The sequence below is a fragment of the Pristiophorus japonicus genome, chromosome 2 (genome assembly GCF_044704955.1).
Source record: "Pristiophorus japonicus isolate sPriJap1 chromosome 2, sPriJap1.hap1, whole genome shotgun sequence".
NCBI lineage: Eukaryota > Metazoa > Chordata > Chondrichthyes > Pristiophoridae > Pristiophorus > Pristiophorus japonicus.
The window spans coordinates 303,936,221-303,959,251 of record NC_091978.1 but is presented as its reverse complement, the minus strand read 5'-3'; the positions used below and the strand labels follow the sequence as shown (position 1 = coordinate 303,959,251).

The 23,031-nt window shown below is 43.0% G+C and overlaps 1 protein-coding gene across 5 annotated transcripts in view; it reads left to right on the top strand.

Annotated features, from left to right (window-relative positions):
- The window catches only part of LOC139247491 (E3 ubiquitin-protein ligase MARCHF1-like), an 801,353-nt gene extending 779,340 nt beyond the window's left edge, over positions 1-22,013 (top strand). For all 5 annotated transcript variants that reach the window (XM_070871648.1, XM_070871643.1, XM_070871642.1 and 2 more), the window contains 2 exons: positions 11,643-11,790; positions 19,183-22,013. In XM_070871648.1, coding sequence (XP_070727749.1) covers positions 11,643-11,790; positions 19,183-19,490 — 456 coding nt within the window. In that variant the 3' untranslated portion in view covers positions 19,491-22,013. The remainder of the gene's footprint in view (positions 1-11,642; positions 11,791-19,182) is intronic.
- The last annotated feature ends 1,018 nt before the right edge of the window (positions 22,014-23,031 follow it).

Sequence of the window (23,031 nt, the reverse complement as noted above, 5' to 3'; positions counted from 1 at the left end):
TTCCTGGCCAACCACTGGCTGGGCAGGCTGCATTTCATGGCTGTGTGCAATGAGAAAGGCACAAGGGTGGAGGTGTGGTGAGGGGAGGGTGGGAAAGTAAGAGGTGCATGCGAGAAGGAGGATAACATATGAGGATACCAGCACCTTGTATCCTTTCAGCCCCACTGCTGGTCAGAGCCTCAGCAATGCCCTTGCCATAATGGTCAGCACCGTCTCTGCCAAGTGGTTGAGGTGAAGCTAGGAATGGGAGGCGTTTCTCATGATTGGTACAGATTGTTGGTAGGTGAGTGATCGGGGCGGGGGGAGCTGTACATTGAGCATTGTGTTAGGCTCGTGGTGCAGTTGGTAGGAGATGGCTTTTGAAGATGCATTCTCTGACCATGACTACTGCTCTGATGTCAGGGAGCTTCTTTGGGCACTGTGGCTAGGTGGTGGGGGCGACACTGCTGCCAGTAATGACCTCGGTGATGTCATCCCATATCGTTCTTTCTGAAGTGCCTCCTATCCCCTGTGGGTAGAGAACCTCTCTTGCAGTGTTGACCTCCTGCACAAAGCTGGAGTGCTGTGTGCAAGACCCTGGGTGTCCCTTCCCTGGCTTGCTGAGCCATTTGTGTTCGTGCTGAAGCACTTTTCCACTTTTTGAGGTTCGGAAGGGAATTCAGCTTTAAGTGCTGAAGACTCATATTTGGGACTTCTGTTTAATGTTAATTATTTTTAAAAGACAGTAAGGGATGAAAACTATTTTTTCACATAATTTTAATTTTTGTTAGTTCTGAACTCTTTAATTCATAGCCCGTTAATTGCTCACAGTTCCTTGCGAATTCCATAGCCTCGCTCCCAAAGGACAGTAGAAGCTGGAATTCTGCTTCAGGATGGGAACTTTGACTCCCATGCCTGCACTAATGCCACCAAGAGGGTGTTACACAGTAAGTTAGCGCTGGGTTCAAAATCTTTAGCCCCCAGTGTAAATTTTTCTCATAGAGCTTCGTCTATTTTCAGCGGCCGTTAACCTGAGTTGCCGGTGACACCAGCAACTCTCATGGCGCCTACAAATTTTTCCCCCATCTTACTTAACAGTTCTTTCTTCATTTGTGTCTATCTTGTCGCCACATTAGTCGGCATGCTCGATGTGTTGCCACGGGTGATCACAGTTTTGCAGCAGCACAGGCCCTGATTCTGTGAAGCATCAGCTGTAATCTTTATCAGTCTTAAAGGTTTTTAGAGCTTCAGAACTGGCTCCAGCATAACAGTCTGTTTCCCATATTTCTTCCTGTTTGTGCTTCCAACTCTAATCAGTAGCCTTTTCTAGCAGTTTTCTCAGAGGTGATACATCTTCGGATGTGAATTTAACCACATACTTAAGCCTCTGCGTATCTTTCCTGCACTATGGATGCGACATGTGCTCAACAGCTGCGACTTTCATACTGTCTGGCTTATTGCCTTTACTAGTAATGATGTCACCAACAAATGTCAGTTCGCTGTGGCTGATTCTAATTGGGGGTGCATTTGAGGAAGGCAGGAGGGATAATCTCCTGGGAAGCTCAGCTATTTTATCTCCCGTGCTTCTTTTGAATAAAGCGGGACAATCCCCCACCCAAAGCCAGCTAGAGGGGACCCAACGACACCAGGACCCAACGTAACAGTCCATGCCATAAAGTTAGCAGTGGGGAGGGTGTTTGGCAACTGATAATAGTGCTGGGAGTGCAAGGCAAAGCTAAGTCTGGGAAAGCCCAAGGATTCCTTGCGAGGCTCAAGGAGCACACCTGCCCCATCCGGCCCAAAGCAATTCCACAGAACTGTTAACATTTTAAACTTAACTTGGCCTCTTCTGGCCATTCCGTGACCCCCGCCATGCTCCTGGCCGCTCTACGACCCCCGCCATGCTTCTGACCACTCCATGACCCCGCCATGCTCCTGGCCGCTCTACGACCCCCGCCATGCTTCTGGCCATTCCATGACCCCGCCATGCTCCTGGCCACTCTACGACCCCCGCCATGCGAGGTGGAAAGGTTTAGAGAGGGAATTCCTGAGATTAGGGCAGCTGAAGATATGGGCGCCAATGTTGGAGCGATGTAAATCAGGGATACACAAGAGTCTAGACTTGGAGGAGCACAGAGATGTCAGAGGGTTGTAGCACTGGAGGAGGTTACAGAGACAGGGTGGAGTGAGACCTTACAGTAGAGTGCTAATGGTAGTCCAGAATCTGACTAATTCTACAATAATACAAAGTAGCAGTTAGCCGAATTTTACATGCTGTCTGCAGTCCTTGAAATGGGCGCGGATTGCTATCGCATCACATTCCCTGTGCCCGTTTTTGGGGGCTATCGAATTTCTAGGCTACACAGTAGTGATAAATGGTTGGTTCTCTGATTGACAGAGTGTGATAAGTGCTGGGCCCTCAGCTTTTCACCATATATATCAATCATTTGGATGAAGGAATAGAAAGTTATATATCCAAGTTTGCAATTGATGCTAAGTTAGAAGACAGAGTAAGTTGTGGATGGTAGGAGGAAGTTACAAAAAGAAGTAGCACGTGATCCAAATCTAAGACAGATGAAGTTTATTGTGGGGAACTGGCAGCTCATACACTTGGATCTGAGAAAGACAAATTGGAATATTACAACAACAACTAGTATTTGTGAAATGTACCAAGGCGCTTCACAGGAGTATTAAGAGACAAAAAATTTGACACCTAGCCACATAAGCAGCAATTAGGGTAGGTAGCCAAAAGCTTGGTCAAAGAGGTAGGTTTTAAGGAGCATCTTGAAGGAGGAAAAAGAGGTAGAGAGGAGAGGTTTAGGCGGGGAATTCCAGAGTTTAGGGCCTAGGCAACAGAAGGCACGGCCACCAATGGTTGAGCGATTTTAATCAGGGATGCTCAAGCGGGCAGAATTAGAAGAGTGCGGACATCCCAGGGGATTGTGGGGCTAAAGGAGATGACAGAGATAGGGAGGGCCGAGGCCATGGAGGGATTTGAAACAAGGATGAGAATTTTGAAATCGAGGTGTTTGAAATCGAGATGTAGGTCAACGAGCACAGGGATGATGGGTGAACAGAACTTGGTGCGAGTTAAGACATAGGCAGCCGAGTTTTGGATCACCTCTAGTTTACGTAGGGTAGAATGAGGAGTCCAGCCAGGAGTTCATTGGAATAGTCAAGTCTAGCAGTAACAAAGGCATGGATGAGGGTTTCAGCTGTGGGTGAGCTGAGGCAGGAGCAGAGATGGGCAATGTTAAGGAGTTGGAAATAGGCCACCTTAAGTTATGCTGCGGATATGTGATCGTAAGCTCATTTCAGGGTCAAACATGACACCAAGGTTGTGAACAGTGTGGTTCAGCATCAGATAGAAGCCGGGGAGAGGGATGGAGTCAGTGGCCAGGGAAAGGAATTTGTATGGAAACCTCAGGGAATAACCAGAAAATACCAATACGCATCAAATAAATAAAAAAAAAACATCACATATTTAAAATTAACTAAAATGGTATTTAAAACACATATTTAAAACACATTTTTTGAAAAATAAATTTATATGTTTTAAAATGGCTAAAAATAAATTTACCTTATTTCACAGATTTTTAAATTATAAATTATTGATAACGTTTTATTTTTCTGTTTTTAAAGCCCTGCTTTTACCAGGTATACGAATTTCATGGGCATTCACTGGCCTTATAGCCCAACTCTCCATCCGCAGATGCCCTTTTCCCAGGGATGTGTTGGATCTGTCAAGAGCGTTCTTGACAGATCACAAGTTCCGGGTTTTAATAAAGCTGAAAAGAGGATTAGGGTGTTCTTAGTGCAGTAAAGTTTTTGATCACTAGATGGCATTGTTCCCTTTTTTGCTGGTATCTCAGAAACGGCTTGTTTTTTAATTGTAAGCATGGGATAAGTATGGGATAATTTCACCTCTAATTCCACATTGAAATCTTCCGTTTGTAAGATTTTATGATTGTAATGAGCCTGTAGCCTTCGCTGATTGGTCCATGCTAACCATGTGATACCATAAAGCAAACAGATTGTTGGGAATTTTTTCTACTTGTTTTAGGCCATAATACTTACCCATTCCCTACTCTGTTAAATCTGCATTCCTCATTTTATACATGTTCCCTGGCCTCGGCTCCATCCTAGGACCACAGAAAGTGCGGCAGGTCGAGCTCCACTTATTCCTGCTCTGAATGCTCCAGCTCTGCTCCATCCCTCCCTCTCTGTAGTTTTTAAGAGTGACCCAACCTCTCTAGCACTGTGGACAGCACCAACTCTAGCCCCGGACTTTCTCTGTGATTTAGTGCCCTTCCAATTCCTGTTGTCAAACCTTAAAGCCTGGCTCCTAAGTTGGAGGCCCAGCGGTTTGCTGCTGCAGAACAGATGCTTGAGGGGAGGCAGCCTAGCTGAACTTCAGCATTGCCACTTCCGCTGATTCGGCAAGCGCTGCTCCACCTGATTCCAAAAACTAAAGTGAAGGGTCAGAGGAATCAACACCTGGGACATCGGCTGACCTATTGGTCCCAGTGATGACAGAGTCATCAGCAGGCCAGGGCCATTAGAGGGAGCAGCATGCGCGGCCCGGCCCGGAAATTGCCGCTGTCCTGGCCTGCAAGACCATCAGCAGGCCAGGGTCATTGGAGGGGGCAATGTGCGGAGGCCCGGCCCGGAAATCGGTGTGGGCCATTAGCAAGCCAGGGCCACTGGAGGGAGCAACATGCGCGGCCCGGCCCGGAAATCGGCGCGGTCCTGGCCTACAAGACCATCAGCAGGCCGGGGTCATTGGAGGGAGTAGCGTGCGGAGGCCCGGCCCAGAAATCTCCGCGGTCCCAGCCTGCAACACCATCAGCAAGCCAGGGCCATTGGAGGGAGCAGCATATGGCGGCATACCACCGCAGGGTGCAGTGCATGCTGCTGCAGGAGGGCGACGGCTGCGAAGTCAGGTCGCTGATTGAAGTGCGGGCAGGTACAGCAGGAGGGGGGAAGGAGCGGCAAGAGTTTGTAGAGGGAAGTGATCAGGGCCCAGGAGAGGCGTGAGTTTGGGGCTCAGAAGAGGCGAGGGCCCTGGGGCAGCACGGGCCAGCCCACACTGCGATATGTGTGCACACTAGGTCCGTGCAGCAGAGCTGGTCTCCAGTTGTCTTAGGTAACCCTTGCCACTGGACCAAGACCTAACTCTGTCAAGCCCGTGTGGTGGCTGGTGTGCAACGGCCACCACACGTTAAAAAAATCCACGCACAGGCATCTTCCACTCTTCAAGATGGAATATTAGGGGAGGCAGCCTAGCTGAACTTCAGCATTGCCACTTCCACTAATTCGCCAAACGCTGCTCCACCTGATTCTAAAAACTAAAGTGAAGGGTCAGAGGAATCAACACCCGCGACATCTGGCTGACCTATTGGTCCCAGTGATGACAGAGCCATCAGCAGGCCGCAGCCATTATAGGGAGCAACACCTGTGAACTCATCCCTTTTTCGAGGGACTGCCTATGATGATGATGATGACCAACTTAAAACTCACTCTGCTGATCTATAGCAAAAGCCTGTTGTGCTTCCAACACAGCAATGGTAATGCTTGGAAACTTGGGTGGTTAAATTAGACTCTGAAAATAGATGCAGGACTCACAATGAGCTATTAACCCACACCCGTTACTTCCAATGCAAGCAGCATTTAAATCTAGCTTGCACTATTAAAGCCAGCCTGCACCTCTTAAAGAGGAAGTGCATTCTGGCTGGGGTAAGTGCTGGAACTCTTTGTGAAGGAGACTCTAGGCAGGAAAAAGACTGAATAATGGTGCAACAGGGGAGGGAGCATGCTCCAAGTTTCTCTGATGTTGCACTGGAGGCCTTGGTGGAGGAGGTGGACAGGAGGAAAGAAGTCCTCTATCCACAGGGGGCCAGGAGGTCCTCCAGATAAATTCTGCAAAGGCATTGGAAGCAGATAGACCTGGCAGTCAATGCCAGGAGTCAAGTCCCAAAGACCTGGAATCAAGTCCCGAGGACCTGGAGGCCGCAAAATGTTCAATTATCTCTCACAAGTGGTCAAGGTCAGTGACTGCATCTTCAAATGCCATATCCCACCATCTGCACCACTAGCCTCACACACTGCTCAGCACCAGACCCCCATCACTCACCTATCGACAATCTCTATCAAACAGGACTCATACCTCATCCTCACACACTTAGCACTGCTGCAAGTCTCACAACCATATCTCATAGCTTGCACACACTGTCAGCTATTCAACCATTGCAGACACATTGCACCACACTCACTAACACAATTCCCTCTCTATTACAGGACAAGATGGCTCATAACCAGAGGTAGCAGGAAGAAGGCAGTGATTGAGGAAGACACAGCACTGTCACTCAATTTTACACTCGCAGCCTCCAGCTCAGATACCGACACTGCGTGTAATTTAGAGGATAGCTTAGACGAGGAATCTGCACGTGATGAGACATCGGACTTGAGTAGCCTTCAACCAGGGGAGAGAGAAAGGATAGTGCATGTGTCAGCGTGCTGGAGGGTGAGGTCGCACACGAGTTCTGCTGCAGACGACTCAGATGAGCACTATGATGGGGCAGATTACAGAAGAAGGCTGATGGGTATGCACAATGAAATGCTTGGTGCATTGGGAGGCCTGGCAGAAAGCATGCTGGTAATGTCAATGAGCATGGAGGAGTCTGGCACCAATTTGACACAGGGTTTTGCGAAGAGCTTGGAACCCATCCTTTCTAGCATGCAAGTGGTGGCCAACTCTATTAGCACACTTACAGACCATGATGCAGTGACTGATGGCTGATGTCTCAGCTTCCATTGCAGCACAAGTGGAAGTGACCCAATGTCTGAGTGTTGCAGTGATGACTTCTGTCATGCCAGCTCAGACTGCTGCCATCGTGGCTACGGTGACTCTGCATACATCCGGTACAGGTTCACTGCGCCCTCGCTAACATGCTACCCAAGATGGCGTCCGGTGCAGCCCACACCACATTTATGAACCAAAGCAATACTTGTAGTGTGGGCACTACGGAGCCAAATTTTGCGGCCTAGGTTTCCAAACACAAGAGTTTACAAAAGATCCACTTTCTTTCAACCTTTGCCATTCAGGCCCACTTGGCTTGTCCATTCCAGCTTCAGATCCTCAAGCTCCACCTCCCTCCCTTTAAATCTCTGACCTTGGATGCTAGAGCCTTCCCTGATATCACCAGGCTCATGCCCTCCAGGTACAATTTCTAACTTCATGATTGCAACAGTTTCTGATCTTGCCAGGATACAGATCCCCATTGTCGTCGAAGAAAGTCCAGCTCAATGTAAAAATCAACGGCTCTGAATATACTACCCTCTCCCAGACCAGACCCTACTCCCTCTTTTTTCACTCTCAGGCAGGGCTAAAATCTCCAGGGTCCCTCTCTGTTTTCCTGGCCCAGATCCCCTACTTTTGGTTTTTATCTTGCTGTGTGACAAAGGCTTTTAAAGTGTAAAAGGTACCAATTTCAGAAATCAGTGAAGGAACATACATGAAAGGCACACACACACACACAGTGAAAAACCTACCGAAAGAGAGAGGAGACAGAGAGATAGATGGAATCACAGAAAGAATGAGAAACCTGGCAGACGCACCATTATTGTTTTTAGCTGTGGTGGTGAGTAATGCCATGAGAAATCTGTTAGTATTAAAAGATTACTTTTCAAGGACTAAATAAGATTTTCTTTTATCTGGATATTATTTATTCCAGGATGTTCATATCTTTATTTTTACTTTATCTTGGTGACAATTTCCCTATTATTGTCTCCTTTTCCCTTTTGGATTTCATTGTCAGCTGGAAGAGCCGAACAACCCAAGCTCACCAGGAAGGATAATCATATCTTACCTGTGGTGTCTGATAATTGTTCTAAAGTGGAGAGTATTGGAAACTGTCAACCAAACTCCCAGAGGATACAAGCTAACAGCGTGACATTTCTCCTCAATTCAGCATGATTGACACTAATACAGCACTGACACACAGGGTGTAAAAGAATAGATATTTCAGAAAGTGTAAGTGTGAGGAACAAGGAAATTGCACTTTGCAGTTAGGCTGTTTTAGGCTTGGACATACTGTCATAGAAATGTTGGCAAACTCTACATTATGTTACTGCTACTAGGGGAATGCTTGATGCCACTGACTGTAAAGTAAACAATAACCTTTGATCTGACATCATCACCTTGCTACACTAAGTCAAAAGTAAATGTCAAAAACAGAGTTATGGTCACTGAGTTAGAGCCACCAATTCCACACACAGTGAGGTCCCAACCTTGACAAAGACACTGGGACATGTGTAGAGTGCAAGCGGGGAACTACCCCATAGGAAAGAAGAGGAAACATCAAATCTCCCAGCCCCAATCAGATATATAGCTGCACACAGCGTTAACAGAGGTCTGGGAGCAGGATATGTGTCCATCCTGTGAAGAGACTTCAAAATGGAAGAGAATGACTGTCAAATGTTGCTCGGAATAGAATGAACAAAGGAAAGATTAGAACCAATGTTTGACAGCAGTTGTTTCAGTAAAAGTGTAATGGTGGATATTGTTGCCTAGCATGTGAAATATTTGCTTTGTGTCCTGTTTTTAATTTAGATTTGTTTTGCTGAATAAGTTATCATTTTACTTTTGTGTTATTTAGTTTAACTCCCTCACTCAGCTTTTTTTCCAACAATCTCTCCAAGGTGAGAGGACAGTTTGCTGCTGATCACGATGGTGTTTACCTGTACTCCAGAGCAAGAGTGAAACCATTTTATAATCACCACATTGTAAATTGGTTTCATTCTTGGTGAGAAGCATGGCAAATTCTTCTTCCATTAGTATTAAACAGAATCTCTCTTAACCTGTAGCAGTCGTGAGAAACCAAGAGTTAATAGACTAGAGTGTATTGGCAATGATCACCAATTGATCCTTAAATTGCGCTGTGTGCTACATGTCTATTAACACCAACGCGCTAATCTGAAATTCTTTGCACCACTGTTTTAGTAGAGACAATGGGCTAGATTTTCCTATCATTTTCGGCGGGTTCTCGGTGATTTTCCCGGCGGTTCAGCTGTTTTCCCGCCCGGCGAAGGTTTCCCCCTTAGTTTTTTAATGGTATCGCCCACATCTGAACACACCCACCGGGACCAAACCACCGACATGCAATGTCAAGAAAATCGCCAGGGCCTAAGTTTGGCCTCAACGGAAGCCCGTCCAGATCGCCGAGGGAACCGCCCTGTAAAAGCTGCTTAAACAGGGCGGTGGGTGAGTGCTCTGTAAAGAAAGGTAAGTTAAAGTTTTTTTTTTAATGTTAAAATGGTGATTAGGTGTAAAAGTGTCTTGGGAATGCTTTTTACATTTTTATTTATTTTTTTATTGAAATTTTTTTTTTAAGTTTCCCCCCCTCCCAACCGCAGCCTCGGACTAAATTTTTAAAAAAACACCTGTTTTACTTGGTTTCCCCTTAACTGCCGAGAAAACCATTGTGAATAAAGGTGCAATGCCCATTTTCTCACCGGGCAATTAGTTTTAATTACTTTTGACATAAAAGTGGAAATTCTCGCCAGCATTACTTACCGAACGTTAACGGTTTTTCTGAGCGGGCAAACGGGCTTGAGGGGCTCGTAGAAACCTGTTTTAAAATAAATGGCTAATAGTGCTGCTAAAATAGCAGAGAGAAATTTTAGATAAGCACATTAAGCATTCATATAGCAGTATCCTCCAGAATAATTTCAGGGCCATACCAAATTAGATTCTGTATGCTTAATGAAACTTGTAAAAACTGTGATAACACATGGTATCAGCATTGTCTTTTAAATTTAGAGAATCATTTAAAAGTAATGGATGCTGGTGCAATGAGCTAGTTTTAAAGTAACACAGACAGGAATTTAACATTAATGGACCAGAATTTGCTGTCAAAATAATGTGAACCTAATGGCTCTTGCTATTATTTGTGTGCAAATGGTACAGCAGTTTCAGGTGAGGAGCAGATGTGCCGTTAAACTCAAAAATCCAAAAGTTGCTGTCCAAGCTGCGCCTCTCTACCATTACCTTCATGCAAATGGTATCTCGCTGGCTGCCTGATCATTGAAATGCAGTGAATGATGTAAAGTTGCTGTATTTGCATGGTAGATATATACTAAACATGCCACAGCAAGTTAAGTCTTGTCATTTCAAGTGTAAGTGCCCTTTTAACGGTGATAATTGGTCATTACTGCTAAGCAACATCATTCGCACTGAAAATGAACTATTACAAGTGTGGAGTCTCATTCCTTCTGGTTTTAATTGTTGGAGATTTTAATAAGGTAAAATTAAAAATGTTTACTTTTTTTATTTTTACTTTCTGTCTCTTTTTCTCTTCCTCTGAATTCAATTTTTCTTTCCCTTTTGTTATTTCTCTTTCTGTCCCTTATTTGACCACCCACTCTAATTCACCCTCCTTCTCAGTCCATCTGCTGGTATTTTCACAATCCTTCAATCTCATTGGAGATACACTGTTGCTTGCCATGTTCACTCAGGTCCCTGATGCCCTGTTTCCCTCACTGCGACGTTATCAGCTCACATTTTCAACAACTTTTACAACCATTTCATTTATATAACCCTATAAATGTTGCCTGTACATTATAGGTCTATATGTTAAATATCTTCAAAATGAAAATAATAACATGCTTACACAAATTACACAGCTAAGTTTTACAGACCTGATACAGACAGACTTTCAGCCACATAAAAAATTTACAAACCTAAACATACAAAGGAAAGTCCAACGAATAGTAGACACCGTTTGATGCTCTGCTACAGCAAATTATGGGCAAATTATGGCCCATTGTGTTAACCAGTGTTATAAAATAGTGCAAAGGAAATTAAACTGCCTGATGTTCACAGATGGACACTTTACAACACAAATTGCTGGGTATTGACAAGAAGTGGAAATCATGTCCGATTTTGTTTTCCATTTCCTGCCCAGAAACAAGAGTAGAAATTACTATTGACAATATTCGTCAATAAATGCTTAACACATTCACCCTTTGCCTGCTATTTTAGGAGATACATTAGCGTTTTTTAAATAAACTAGTGACTGACTGACTGTCTTCAAATAGCAGCTTTAGATGTGTTAACTAACATCATCATTGCTCACACGAGACTCCCAAAGCAAGCGCTCTACTTGGAACTCCTTCAAGGCAAACGAGTCTAAGGTGGGCAGAGGAAACGTCCTGATAGACTGAACAGCAGAGGAGATCAAACAGGGTAATGACTATGGTAAGAATAAGTAATTTATGAATGTGCCCTCTTACTATAGAAACCTGCACTACTGTATAAAAGAGACGAAAAATCATATGGACTATCTGTCCCACCTGTGACAGGGACTGTGGTTCTCGTATTGGACTGTTCAGCCACCTAAGGACTCATTTTAAGAGGGAAAAAAAGTCTTCCTTGATTCTGAGGGACTGGCTATGATGATGATAATGATGCTCACAAAAAGCTGGGATGATCTCGTCATTCAGTGGCTTCTTCTCTGCTCTTTCCTCAATTAAACTTTTGACTTCAAGGTGCTCCAGTATAATCACCCCTCGAGCAGTCACTTCTGACACATTGCATTACATGGTTGTAAAGTTACCCTTAACCACAAAAATAATTCTCGCTCTCTGTCTTGTGCTTCTTCCAGTGGGAAAAGCTGCAGATGTCAACAAGTGAGAGGAGGAAGATTATCTGCTCTGTCACCTTCCACATTGTTGCGATCACATGTGTTGTATGGTCTTTGTATGTCCTGATAGACCGAACAGCAGAGGAGATCAAACAGGGTAATGACAATGGTAAGAATAAGTAATTTATGAATGTGCCCTCTTACTATAGAAACCTGCACTACTGTGTAAAAAAGACAAAAAATCATATGGATTCGACATTAGTGGTAAGTCTGAAGAATTTCACCAAACTGAGGAATAATCCCACTTGTTTGTACATGAGCAACAATTGCATGATACTGTTTCTGGAAAATTCTCACGACTTGAGTTAATGTGATTGTTTTCTTAGAATCAAATCTCTCAGGTTTTGATGTCTTCAAAGTGTATAACTATAACCCCAGCACATTTCTTCTGGCCCTGCAGAAATGGTGGCAGATTGCAAAATAATGCCACTATTCATTCGAGAATTTTGATCCTTTCTAATAACTAATTTAATTAATAAAAAGATTTCATCCAACTTACTGCTAGTAAAGACTAGATTTTCTACCAACTGACTATGAATGGTCAGAAACCTCTCTACAATCATTTACTAAAAGTTTATTTCCTAGGGGTAGTTGTCTAAGTTTGTAATGGTGGTGAGGAGTCTCACCTGCCAGTGGTGCATATGAGGAAAGGTTGAGTAGGTTGGGCCTCTACTCATTGGAATTCAGAAGAATCAGAGGTGATCTTGTTGAAATGTATAAGATTATGAGGGGGCTTGACAAGGTGGATGCAGAGAGGATGTTTCCACTGATGGGCGAGACTAGAACTAGAGGGCATGATCTTAGAATAAGGGGTCGCTGATTTAAAACTGATCTGAGGAGAAATTTCTTCTCTCTGTGGAATTCGCTGCTTCAGAGAGCTGTGGAAGCTGGGACATTGAATAAATTTATGACAGAAACAATAAAGTGATAAGGGGTTATGTTGAGTGGGCAGGGAGGTGGGGCTGAATCCATGATCAGATCAGCCATGATCTTATTGAATGGCGGAGCAGGCTCGAGGGGCCGTATGGTCAAGGTCACCAAACAAATACAAGGCCCTATGCAAAGATGGTGCTCCAGCATTTTAATGGATCGGGGAGAGGGGGTTGTATGAGAGGTCAAGAAAGTCCCTGAATGTTTTTGGTGCCCAAGACCTCAATTGGTAATCCAGCCCTGCATTTCAAGCAGTCCCAGTGCTGATCTCCTTTGGCGTCATTAATTGAAACAGCTACTGTGCACTGTTACTGTAAATGGAAAGAAACCAGAAGGTTTTGCACCCATAATACCTGTTACACACTCAGAGAGCCCTCCATTTGCAGACAATAATAAGTAAGTTATGTTTAGTGTGTACCTTCTAAAACCAAAAATTCATACAATAATCAGTTTTAAGTCTTTGAGAAAATGCATCAGCAGTTTTTGATCATTCACTGATGGAGTGACACTGACTGCTGCAGCATGCACTTTCTAAGGGTGGAGAAAGATTAAAATTAAATTAAATGCACTTTTAGTTTTTCAATCATAAATTATAGATTTATTCATTCACTTTTACTTTTCAGTAATGCTTTATTAATTAGAACAGCTCCAAATGGGCTGGCTGTACTAGGTTCACAGACAGCTACAAATTGAGATTGATTTTACCCTGCCTGCTTTTCCTTTTGTTGAAGTCAATGGAAAAGAAGATGGTGGGGGTGACTAATGTGCGTCCGATCCACAACCATCCATTTTCCACCCACAACAAAAGCTAAAATTACTCCTTTCCACTGTAACAAGTGCACAGCCTCAGCTTTCAATTCATGGTGGCTGGTTTTCATGTACTGGTGTAAATCAGTTTTAAATGGCTAAGACCTGGTGCAATGTCTGCATGAAAGGAAGGAGGTAATTTTGACTTTGGGTGATGGTGTCAGCCTATTTCCACGATTATTCTTAGATCCAGGTACAGATTTGGGCAGATGTAGGGAACACACAAGTGGCAAAAGAGGAAAATTGTGTGTAAATGGCATTCAAAGGGATGGCAAAATGTCACATAGAAACATAGAAACATAGAAAATAGGTGCAGGAGTAGGCCATTCTGCCCTTCAAGCCTGCACCGCCATTCACTAAGATCATGGCTGATCATTCCCTCAGTACCCCTTTCCTGCTTTCTCTCCATACCCATTGATCCTTTTAGCCATAAGGTCCATATCTAATTCCCTCATGAATATCCAATGAACTGGCATCAACGACTCTCTGCGGCAGGGAATTCCACAGGTTAACAACTCTCTGAGTGAAGAAGTTTCTCCACATCTCAGTCCTAAATGGCCTACCCCTTATCCTAAGACTATGTCCCCTGGTTCTGGACTTCCCCGACATCGGGAACATTCTTCCCGCATTTAACCTGTCCAGTCCCGTCAGATTCGTATATGTTTCTATGAGATCCCCTCTCATCCTTCTAAACCATAGTGAATAAAGGCCCAGTTGATCCAGTCTCTCCTCATATGTCAGTCCAGCCATCCCTAGAATTAGTCTGGTGAACCTTTGCTGCACTCCCTCAATAGCAAGAACGTCCTTCCTCAGATTAAGAGACCAAAACTGAACACAATATTCCAGGTGAGGCCTCACTAAGGCCCTGTACAACTGCAGTAAGACCTCCCTGCTCCTATAAGAACATAAGAACATAAGAACATAAGAATTAGGAACAGGAGTAGGCCATCTAGCCCCTCGAGCCTGCTCCGCCATTCAATAAGATCATGGCTGATCTGGTCGTGGACTCAGCTCCACTTACCCGCCCTCTCCCCGGAACCCTTAATTCCCTTATTGGTTAAAAATCTATCTATCTTTGACTTGAAAACATTCAATGAGCCAGCCTCAACTGCTTCCTTGGGCAGAGAATTCCACAGATTCACAACCCTCTGGGAGAAGAAATTTTTTCTCAACTCGGTTTTAAATTGGCTCCTCCGTATTTTGAGGCTGTGCCCCCTAGTTCTAGTCTCCCCCACCAATGGAAACAACCTCTCTGCCTTTATCTTGTCTATCCCTTTCATGATTTTAAATGTTTCTATAAGATCACCCCTCATCCTTCTGAACTCCAAGGAGTAAAGACCCAGTCTACTCAATCTATCATCATAAGTTAACCCCTTCATTTCTCGAATCAGCCTAGTGAATCGTCTCTGTACCCGTTCCAAAGCTAGTATATCCTTCCTTAAGTAAGGTGACCAAAACTGCACGCAGTACTCCAGGTGCGGCCTTACCAATACCTTATACAGTTGCAGCAACACCTCCCTGCTTTTGTACTCCATCCCTTTCGCAATGAAGGTCAACATTCCATTTGCCTTCCTGATTACCTGCTGCACCTGCAAACTTAACCTTTTGGCATCCATGCACAAGGACTCCCAGGTCCCTCTGCACGACAGCATGTTGTAATTTCTCCCCATTCAAATAATATTCCCTTTTACTGTTTTTTTTCCCAAGGTGGATGACCTCACACTTTCCGAAATTGTATTCCATCTGCCAAACCTTAGCCCATTCGCTTAACCTATCCAAATCTCCTTGTAGCCTCTCTGAGTCCTCTACACAACCCGCTTTCCCACTAATCTTAGAGTCATCTGCAAATTTTGTTGCACTACACTCTGTCCCCTCCTCTCGGTCATCTATGTATATTGTAAACAGTTGTGGTCCCAGCACTGATCCCTGTGGCACACCACTAACCACTGACTTCCAACCGGAAAAGAACCCATTTATCCCGACTCTCTGCTTTCTGTTCGCCAGCCAATTCTCTATCCATGCTACTACATTTCCTCTGACTCCGCGTACCTTTATCTTCTGCAGTAACCTTTTGTGTGGCACCTTATCGAATGTCTTTTGGAAATCTAAATACACCACATCCATCGGTACACCTCTATCCACCATGCTCGTTATATCCTCAAAAAATTCCAGTAAGTCAGTTAAACATGATTTCCCTTTTTTAAACAGAGGCGTTACATTAGCTGCTCTCCAATCCGCTGGTACCTCCCCAGAGTCCAGAGAATTTTGGTAGATTATAACAAATGCATCTGCTATAACTTCCGCCATCTCTTTTAATACCCTGGGATGCATTTCATCAGGACCAGGGGACTTGTCTACCTTCAATCCCATTAGTCTGTCCAGCACTACCTCCCTAGTGATAGTGATCATCTCAAGGTCCTCCCTTCCCACATTCCTATGACCAGCAATTTTTGGCATGGTTTTTGTGTCTTCCACTGTGAAGACGGAAGCAAAATAATTGTTTAAGGTCTCAGCCATTTCCACATTTCCCATTATTAAATCCCCCTTTTCATCTTCTAAGGGACCAACATTTACTCTAGTCACTCTTTTCCGTTTTATATATCTGTAAAAGCTTTTACTATCTGTTTTTATGTTTTGCGCAAGTTTACCTTCGTAATCTATCTTCCCTTTCTTTATTGCTTTTTTAGTCATTCTTTGCTGTTGCTTAAAATCTTCCCAATCCTCTAGTTTCCCACTAACCTTGGCCACCTTATACGCATTGGTCTTTGATTTGATACTTTCCTTTATTTCCTTGGTTATCCACGGCTGGTTATCTCTTCTCTTGCCGCCCTTCTTTTTCACTGGAATATATTTTTGTTGCGCATTATGAAAGAGCTCCTTAAAAGTCCTCCACTGTTCCTCAATTGTGCCACCGTTTAGTCCTTGTTTCCAGTCTACTTTAGCCAACTCTGCCCTCATCCCACTGTAGTCCCCTTTGTTTAAGCATAGTATGCTCGTTTCTGACACAACTTCCTCATCCTCAATCTGTATTACAAATTCAACCATATTGTGATCACTCATTCCGAGAGGATCTTTTACGAGGAGATCGTTTATTTTTCCTGTCTCATTACACAGGACCAGATCCAAAATGGCTTGCTCCCTTATAGGCTCTGTTACATACTGTTCTAAGAAACAATCCCATATGCACTCTATGAATTCCTCCTCCAGGCTACCCCCTGCGATTTGATTTGACCAATCGATATGTAGGTTAAAATCCCCCATAACTACTGCCGTTCCTTTTTCACATGTCTCCATTATTCCCTTGATTATTGCCCGCCCCACCGTGAAGTTATTATTTGCGAGCCTATAAACTACGCCGACCAGTGACTTTTTCCCCTTACTATCTCTAATCTCCACCCACAATGATTCAACATTTTGTTCATTGGAGCCAATATCATCCCTCACAACTGCCCTGATATCATCCCTTATTAACAGAGCTACCCCACCTCCCTTCCCTTCCTGCCTATCTTTCCGAATCGTCAGATACCCCTGTACGTTTAATTCCCAGTCCTGGCCACCTTGCAACCATTTCTCTGTAATGGCCACCAAATCATACCCATTTGCAATGATTTGTGCCGTCAACTCATTTACTTTATTTCTAATGCTGCGTGCATTTAGGTAGAGTGTTTTCATCCTAGTTTTTAAACCATGATTTTTAGTTTTTACCCCTCCTGCAGCCCTTTTATATTCAGTGGCCCTTTTTGTTTCTTGCCTTTGGTTTCTCTGCCCTCCACTTTTACTCATCTCTTTTCTGTCTATACTCAAAACCCCTAGCTATGAAGGCCAACATACCATTTGCCTTCTTCACCGCCTGCTGTACCTGCATGCCGACCTTCAATGACTGATGAACCATGACACCCAGGTCTCGTTGCACCTCCCCTTTTCCTAATCTGCCGCCATTCAGATAATATTCTGCCTTCGTGTTTCTGTCCCCAAAATGGATAACCTCACATTTATCCACATTATATTGCATCTGCCATGCATTTGCCCACTCACTTAACCTGTCCAAGTCACCCTGCAGCCTCTTAGCGTCATCCTCACAGCTCACACCGCCACCCAGTTTAGTGTCATCTGCAAACTTGGAGATATTACACTCAATTCCTTCATTCAAATTGGTAATGTATATTGTAAAGAGCTGGGGTCCCAGCACTGAGCCATGTGGCACTCCACTAGTCACTGCCTGTCATTCTGAAAAGGACCCGTTTATCCTGACTCTCTGCTTCCTGTCTGCCAATCAGTTCTCTATCCACGTCAGTACATTACCTCCAATACCATGCGCTTTGATTTTGCACACCAATCTCTTGTGCGGGGCCTTGTCAAAAGCTTTTTGAAAGTCCAAATACACCACATCCACTGGTTCTCCCTTGTCCACTCTGCTAGTTACATCCTCAAAAAATTCCAGAAGATTTGTCAAGCATGATTTCCCTTTCATAAATCCATGCTGACTTGGACCGATCCTGTCACTGCTTTCCAAATGCGCTGCTACTTCATCCTTAATGATTGATTCCAACATTTTCCCCACTACTGATGTCAGGCTAACTGGTCTATAATTACCCGTTTTCTCTCTCCCTCCTTTTTTAAAAAGTGGTGTTACATTAGCTACCCTCCAGTCCATAGGAACTGATCCAGAGTCAATAGACAGTTGGAAAATGATCCACTATTTCTAGGGTCACTTCCTTAAGTACTCTGAGATGCAGACTATCAGGCCCTGGGGATTTATCGGCCTCCAATCCCATCAATTTCCCTAACTCAATTTCCCGCTTAATAAGGATATCCTTCAGTTCCTCCTTCTCACTAGACCCACTGTCCCCTGGTACATTCAGAAGGTTATTTGTTTCTTCCTTCGTGAAGACAGAACCGAAGTATTTGTTCAATTGGTCTGCCATTTCTTTGTTCCCCATTATAAATTCACCTGAATCTGACTGCAAGGGACCTACGTAGGTCACAATAGGGTTGAAATAGTGTTGAAAATTATAAAGTCTTTAGAAAGGCTCGAAAGGCATCTCAAAGTTTTAGCAATATTTGCCACGGTTGAAGAGGCACGGTCAGTGGAATGTCACAAGCTGATTCATGCTGTTCAGGATGCTCAATTTCCACCCACCCCAAGAAATGCAATTTTGTAGTCCCTTGGTCTCCGTTTGTAAGGGGACTGATAATATCACTAATTTAAAAAAAATGAATGTTATCTTGTCTCCAGGAGTCTGCCTGCTTCCCTAGCCTGGTCCCCTGTTCCCAGTGGGACCCACTGGCACTCTTCAGGACGGCGGTATGCCTCACCCCATTGGTTGACGAGCCTCCAAACTAGACGCCAGATCCTTGCGATGTCAAAGAAGTGAGAACTGCTAGCCCATGATCCTGCCCACTTTGCATCAGTGGCCTTGTTTAGGATGGGCCGAGGCTCCGTCCCCAAACTAGGTGACTAGCAACTTTACCTGGGTCTCGTCGTTTTGAGGTCCCGGCGGAATTTGTGGTCGTTACACACTGGAGTTACAGCAGTAGTCCAACGCTGTTTCAGGGCCACGGTTACATGGCACAGGGCAATTACACTGACTGTTACAGATATACCTAAAGCCATCAAGAACAAAGTCCTATGATGTTCATTCAGAAAATAACTTAGCAATATTTACATTTGATAATTGAAAAAAAAAACTTTAGGAAAAAAAGATCAAGAAAAAGAAATGTGATTTTTGTGATAATGGATAAACATGGTGGCTTTTTTTAATAGGTGTTCTAGAATGGCCTTTTTGGACAAAATTGGTGGTGGTAGCCATTGGATTTACAGGAGGCCTCGTTTTCATGTATGTGCAGTGTAAAGTCTACTTTCAACTGTGGCGAAGGCTAAAAGCATACAACAGGGTCATCTTTGTACAGAACTGCCCAGACATTGACAAGAAGATTGATGACAAGAACACTTTGAACAGTCAAAGCTCTGGAAACAGAGACAGTGTAACTGTGCCAGTGTCACAGACAGAAACAACCTTACAGAGGGCACCAGAGGTGCAGGTTGGTATCCCTGAAGTTGCACCTGTGTGATATGTCCTTCTGATGCACATATTCTCGGAAATCAGTTCCTCTCAGAAGTATACTGCGAATTAGCAGGATTAACAATTGTGCAGTCCGTTTCGAAACCCTACAGAACATAAGGAAAAAACATACATGATCAGCAGAAGAACAACATGTTGCTGTCTGTGGAAATGAACTATTATATGGTGTGTGTCAGTGGTATCGGACACGGTATAAGTGATGCAGTCTGCATTTCAAAGAATGTGTGCAATGTCATAATTAGGAATTAGTGGAGGAGCACTTTTTAATTTTACAGCTTTTACGATAAAATATTTTGCTATAGTTAGGGTCTATTTTGAAATGTTAATCTTGGGAAACCAGTCTTTCAACTGTGTAATTTTTGTGGTTTAACCATCTAGGCTTATTACACCTAGGCAAAGTAATTCTCTTTGATGAAATGTGTTGCACAATGTATGTTTGTGAGGTGATGATAAATGCCAAGATTGACATTTCTTGTTGGTTTCTAACACATCGATATTCACCTTGGCTTAAGGCGGCATTGTGCTAAATGGCCAGCGATGAATCCTTTAACAAACACCCACCTTCAAGTTATTATTGCAGTTAGGTCTCAGCATTTTTTTGTTCATTTAATTGTTCAAACAGTAAATTCTGGTGAGGGTCTAACAACGTGCTCAGTGTGGAATCTGGGGGCTATACTTAAAAAATTTGTGAGAATCCTCCTTTAGGAAATCCTACAATTAATTTAAATAATGTTGGCTGCATTATAGTCCATCAATAATAGTTCCCTTAGAAACTCATGTGGACTCAAAGGTTTCATGTTTTATGCAAGATGGAACATGGCTATATCTATTATGGGGAGGCAGATTTTAATCAGCATGATGTTTTGATGTTATGAGTCAGCTTGTGACCATGTTAATCCATCAATATTAGCAATGGAAGAGCCCAAGAAAGGTGACTGCTACATCCAAGCAAGTACTCTAATGTACCACTGGGAAATAACCACAGTATGGTTTCATCACCAAACAGTTCTAAAATGAGTACTAATCTGTGGAATTCACCAGAGGATTCAGAATATACAAAGAAAATGGCTAAACTTTGATAATTCACTGGTCTTGTTAACAGTGATCTTTTTAACAAAGTGTATTGTGGTGTTAGTCATTTACACTCGTCAGTCACATTGTACCCTTATAGACTAGTACTTTCACCTAAAGCAATGCTCCAGACTAAGGGCCCTTTGCTTTGTGCCACAGAGTATGTTATATGGTCAGCAAGCCCCATGCTTCCTGATACATTTACCTACAGGTCATAAGTTACCAAAGACTCTGGTAGAGTTACCTCTGCCTGGCTTGTGTATTATGCGGGGTTTGAGCACCTATGGAGAATGGAAGTTTATGCTTCATTGATTTGTCTGATCTGTCCAGGGCTGGAAGGGGCATCAATTGTAGTATTACAAAATGTGTAATCAAATGTTTCTCCATCTTTTAGCATAAGTGCTTTTAAAGCACGGGATTAAACTGTATCGGTACTAGTATTTAACAGAAAAATAGAATGTTGGCTGCCACTTCTTGCAGAATTGCATATCAATGTTTCACACTTCATAACAACTCTTCTTAAGCTTTGATGTGCTGTTGGGAGAAAATATTTAGGTGCAATAATCTAATGAATGTACTTCTTACAGCTGGTCCAATAATATTACAAAAATACAACCCTGGAAGACTTGTAGGTATCCTTATGCCTTTTGCATTGATATGTAATTGATAAAACATTCCATAGGCAGCTTTTTTTCCCCCTCTACAGTTTCTCCTGTGGTTAGCCTTAGATTTAGGTCACATGAGATTCCTGAGTGTTTACACAACTCAATTTGTCAAACTGGTTACACTTCAAGCGTTGCCGGGAATCACCTTTTCCCTTTCTTACACTGACAGCTCACATCATATTTTTAGACTCCTTAAGATAATTCAGCCACTGTAAAGTTGTGTGTTTTCAGCCAAAATATAGAAGAAAAGATATAATAGAATGTGTGAAAATTGTATTTTTGATAATGCATTTTCCCCTATTTTGTTCATGGGAATTGGAATGATTCTCTCCCCCATGCCCCCCCACCCCCACTGCCTCACAAGTTTTAGGTTGTGAGTGGGGCTCACCTCTTGTTAACTGCAATATTAAGTAAATAGTGCACACTCCACTATGACATAATGATAGGGGCTCCTCATTCCAATAGGACATGCTAAGCATTAGTCCTTTAGCTGTTGATTTTAGACAACAGGATAATGTGGCTGCATTTCAAGGAGTCTTTGCCACATGAGTCATCTGTCCATAATAGTACTTAAGCACAGACGGCTTTAAACATTGTACAGATGGTGCATAACTATTAAGATAGCCAGATCTTTCAATATATTTACCTTTTTTGGTATTTGAACAATTTGTGAGAAGATTGGTTTTTCATCGGAGCTCAATTTTACTCATTACAAAAACTTCTTCATTCAGATATTGCACATACTAACATTGTGAACAACTTTTGCCCATCCCATTTCTATATTTCATAACTTTGTGTAATTTTTATTTTGTCCAATTCTTCAGAAAAAATGGGTATTATGTCTTTGTGAAGTAATTCCATATTTAAGATAGAGAATCAATGAAATCTAATGACATTATTTAAATATTATGTTTGTGCAATATATTTATAAAATAAAATAAAAATCAATTCCTGTGCAATTATTATTGGTACAAAATTAGAAAAAATTGAGACTTTTTTTAGTCCATGTTATCAATGATTTAAAACTTCACTGTTTAAAAATCAACAGAATCCAACAAGATCCTCCTTAATGTTTTGTTTATTGTCATGCAAGAAACTCAAATACAGGGCATTTGTTTTCATCTACCCAAATGCATGTGGCATGGTAATGTACAAGAACAATTATGTGCTATCTCAAGGGGGCTGGATTATAATGGGGAGGAAGTTATGCTTCAGTTGCATAGAGCCTTGGTCAGATTCCATCTGAAGTACTGTGTTCAATTCTGGGCACTGCACCTCAGGAGGGATATATTGGCCTTTGATGGGACGCAGTGCGGATTCACCAGACTAATAAGTTAGAGGGTTAAATTATGTGGATGTGTTTCATAAACTTGGTTTGTATTCCCTTGAGTGTGGAAGGTTGAGGGATGTTCTGATCGAGGTGTTTAAAATGTTTAAACATCTTAAAAGGATCCAATAAGGTAGATAGAGATTTTTTTCCCCTTTAATGTGGAATCAAGAACGAGGAGACAAATCTTAAAATTAGAGCTAGGCCATTTAGGAGGGAAATCAGGAAGCACTTTTACACACACAAAGGAGAGTAGAAATCTGGAATGCTCTCCCCCATTGATGTCAAATGGAACACTGCAAGATAGAGATCGATTTCTGGTTTTTGTTAGGTAAGTATATCAAGGGATATGGAGCTAAGGCCGGTCAATGCAATTAGGGTACAGATCAGCCATAATCTAATTGAACATGGGAGCAGGCTCGAGGGGCTGAATGGCCTACTCCTGCTCCTGTGTTTCTATGGAAGTG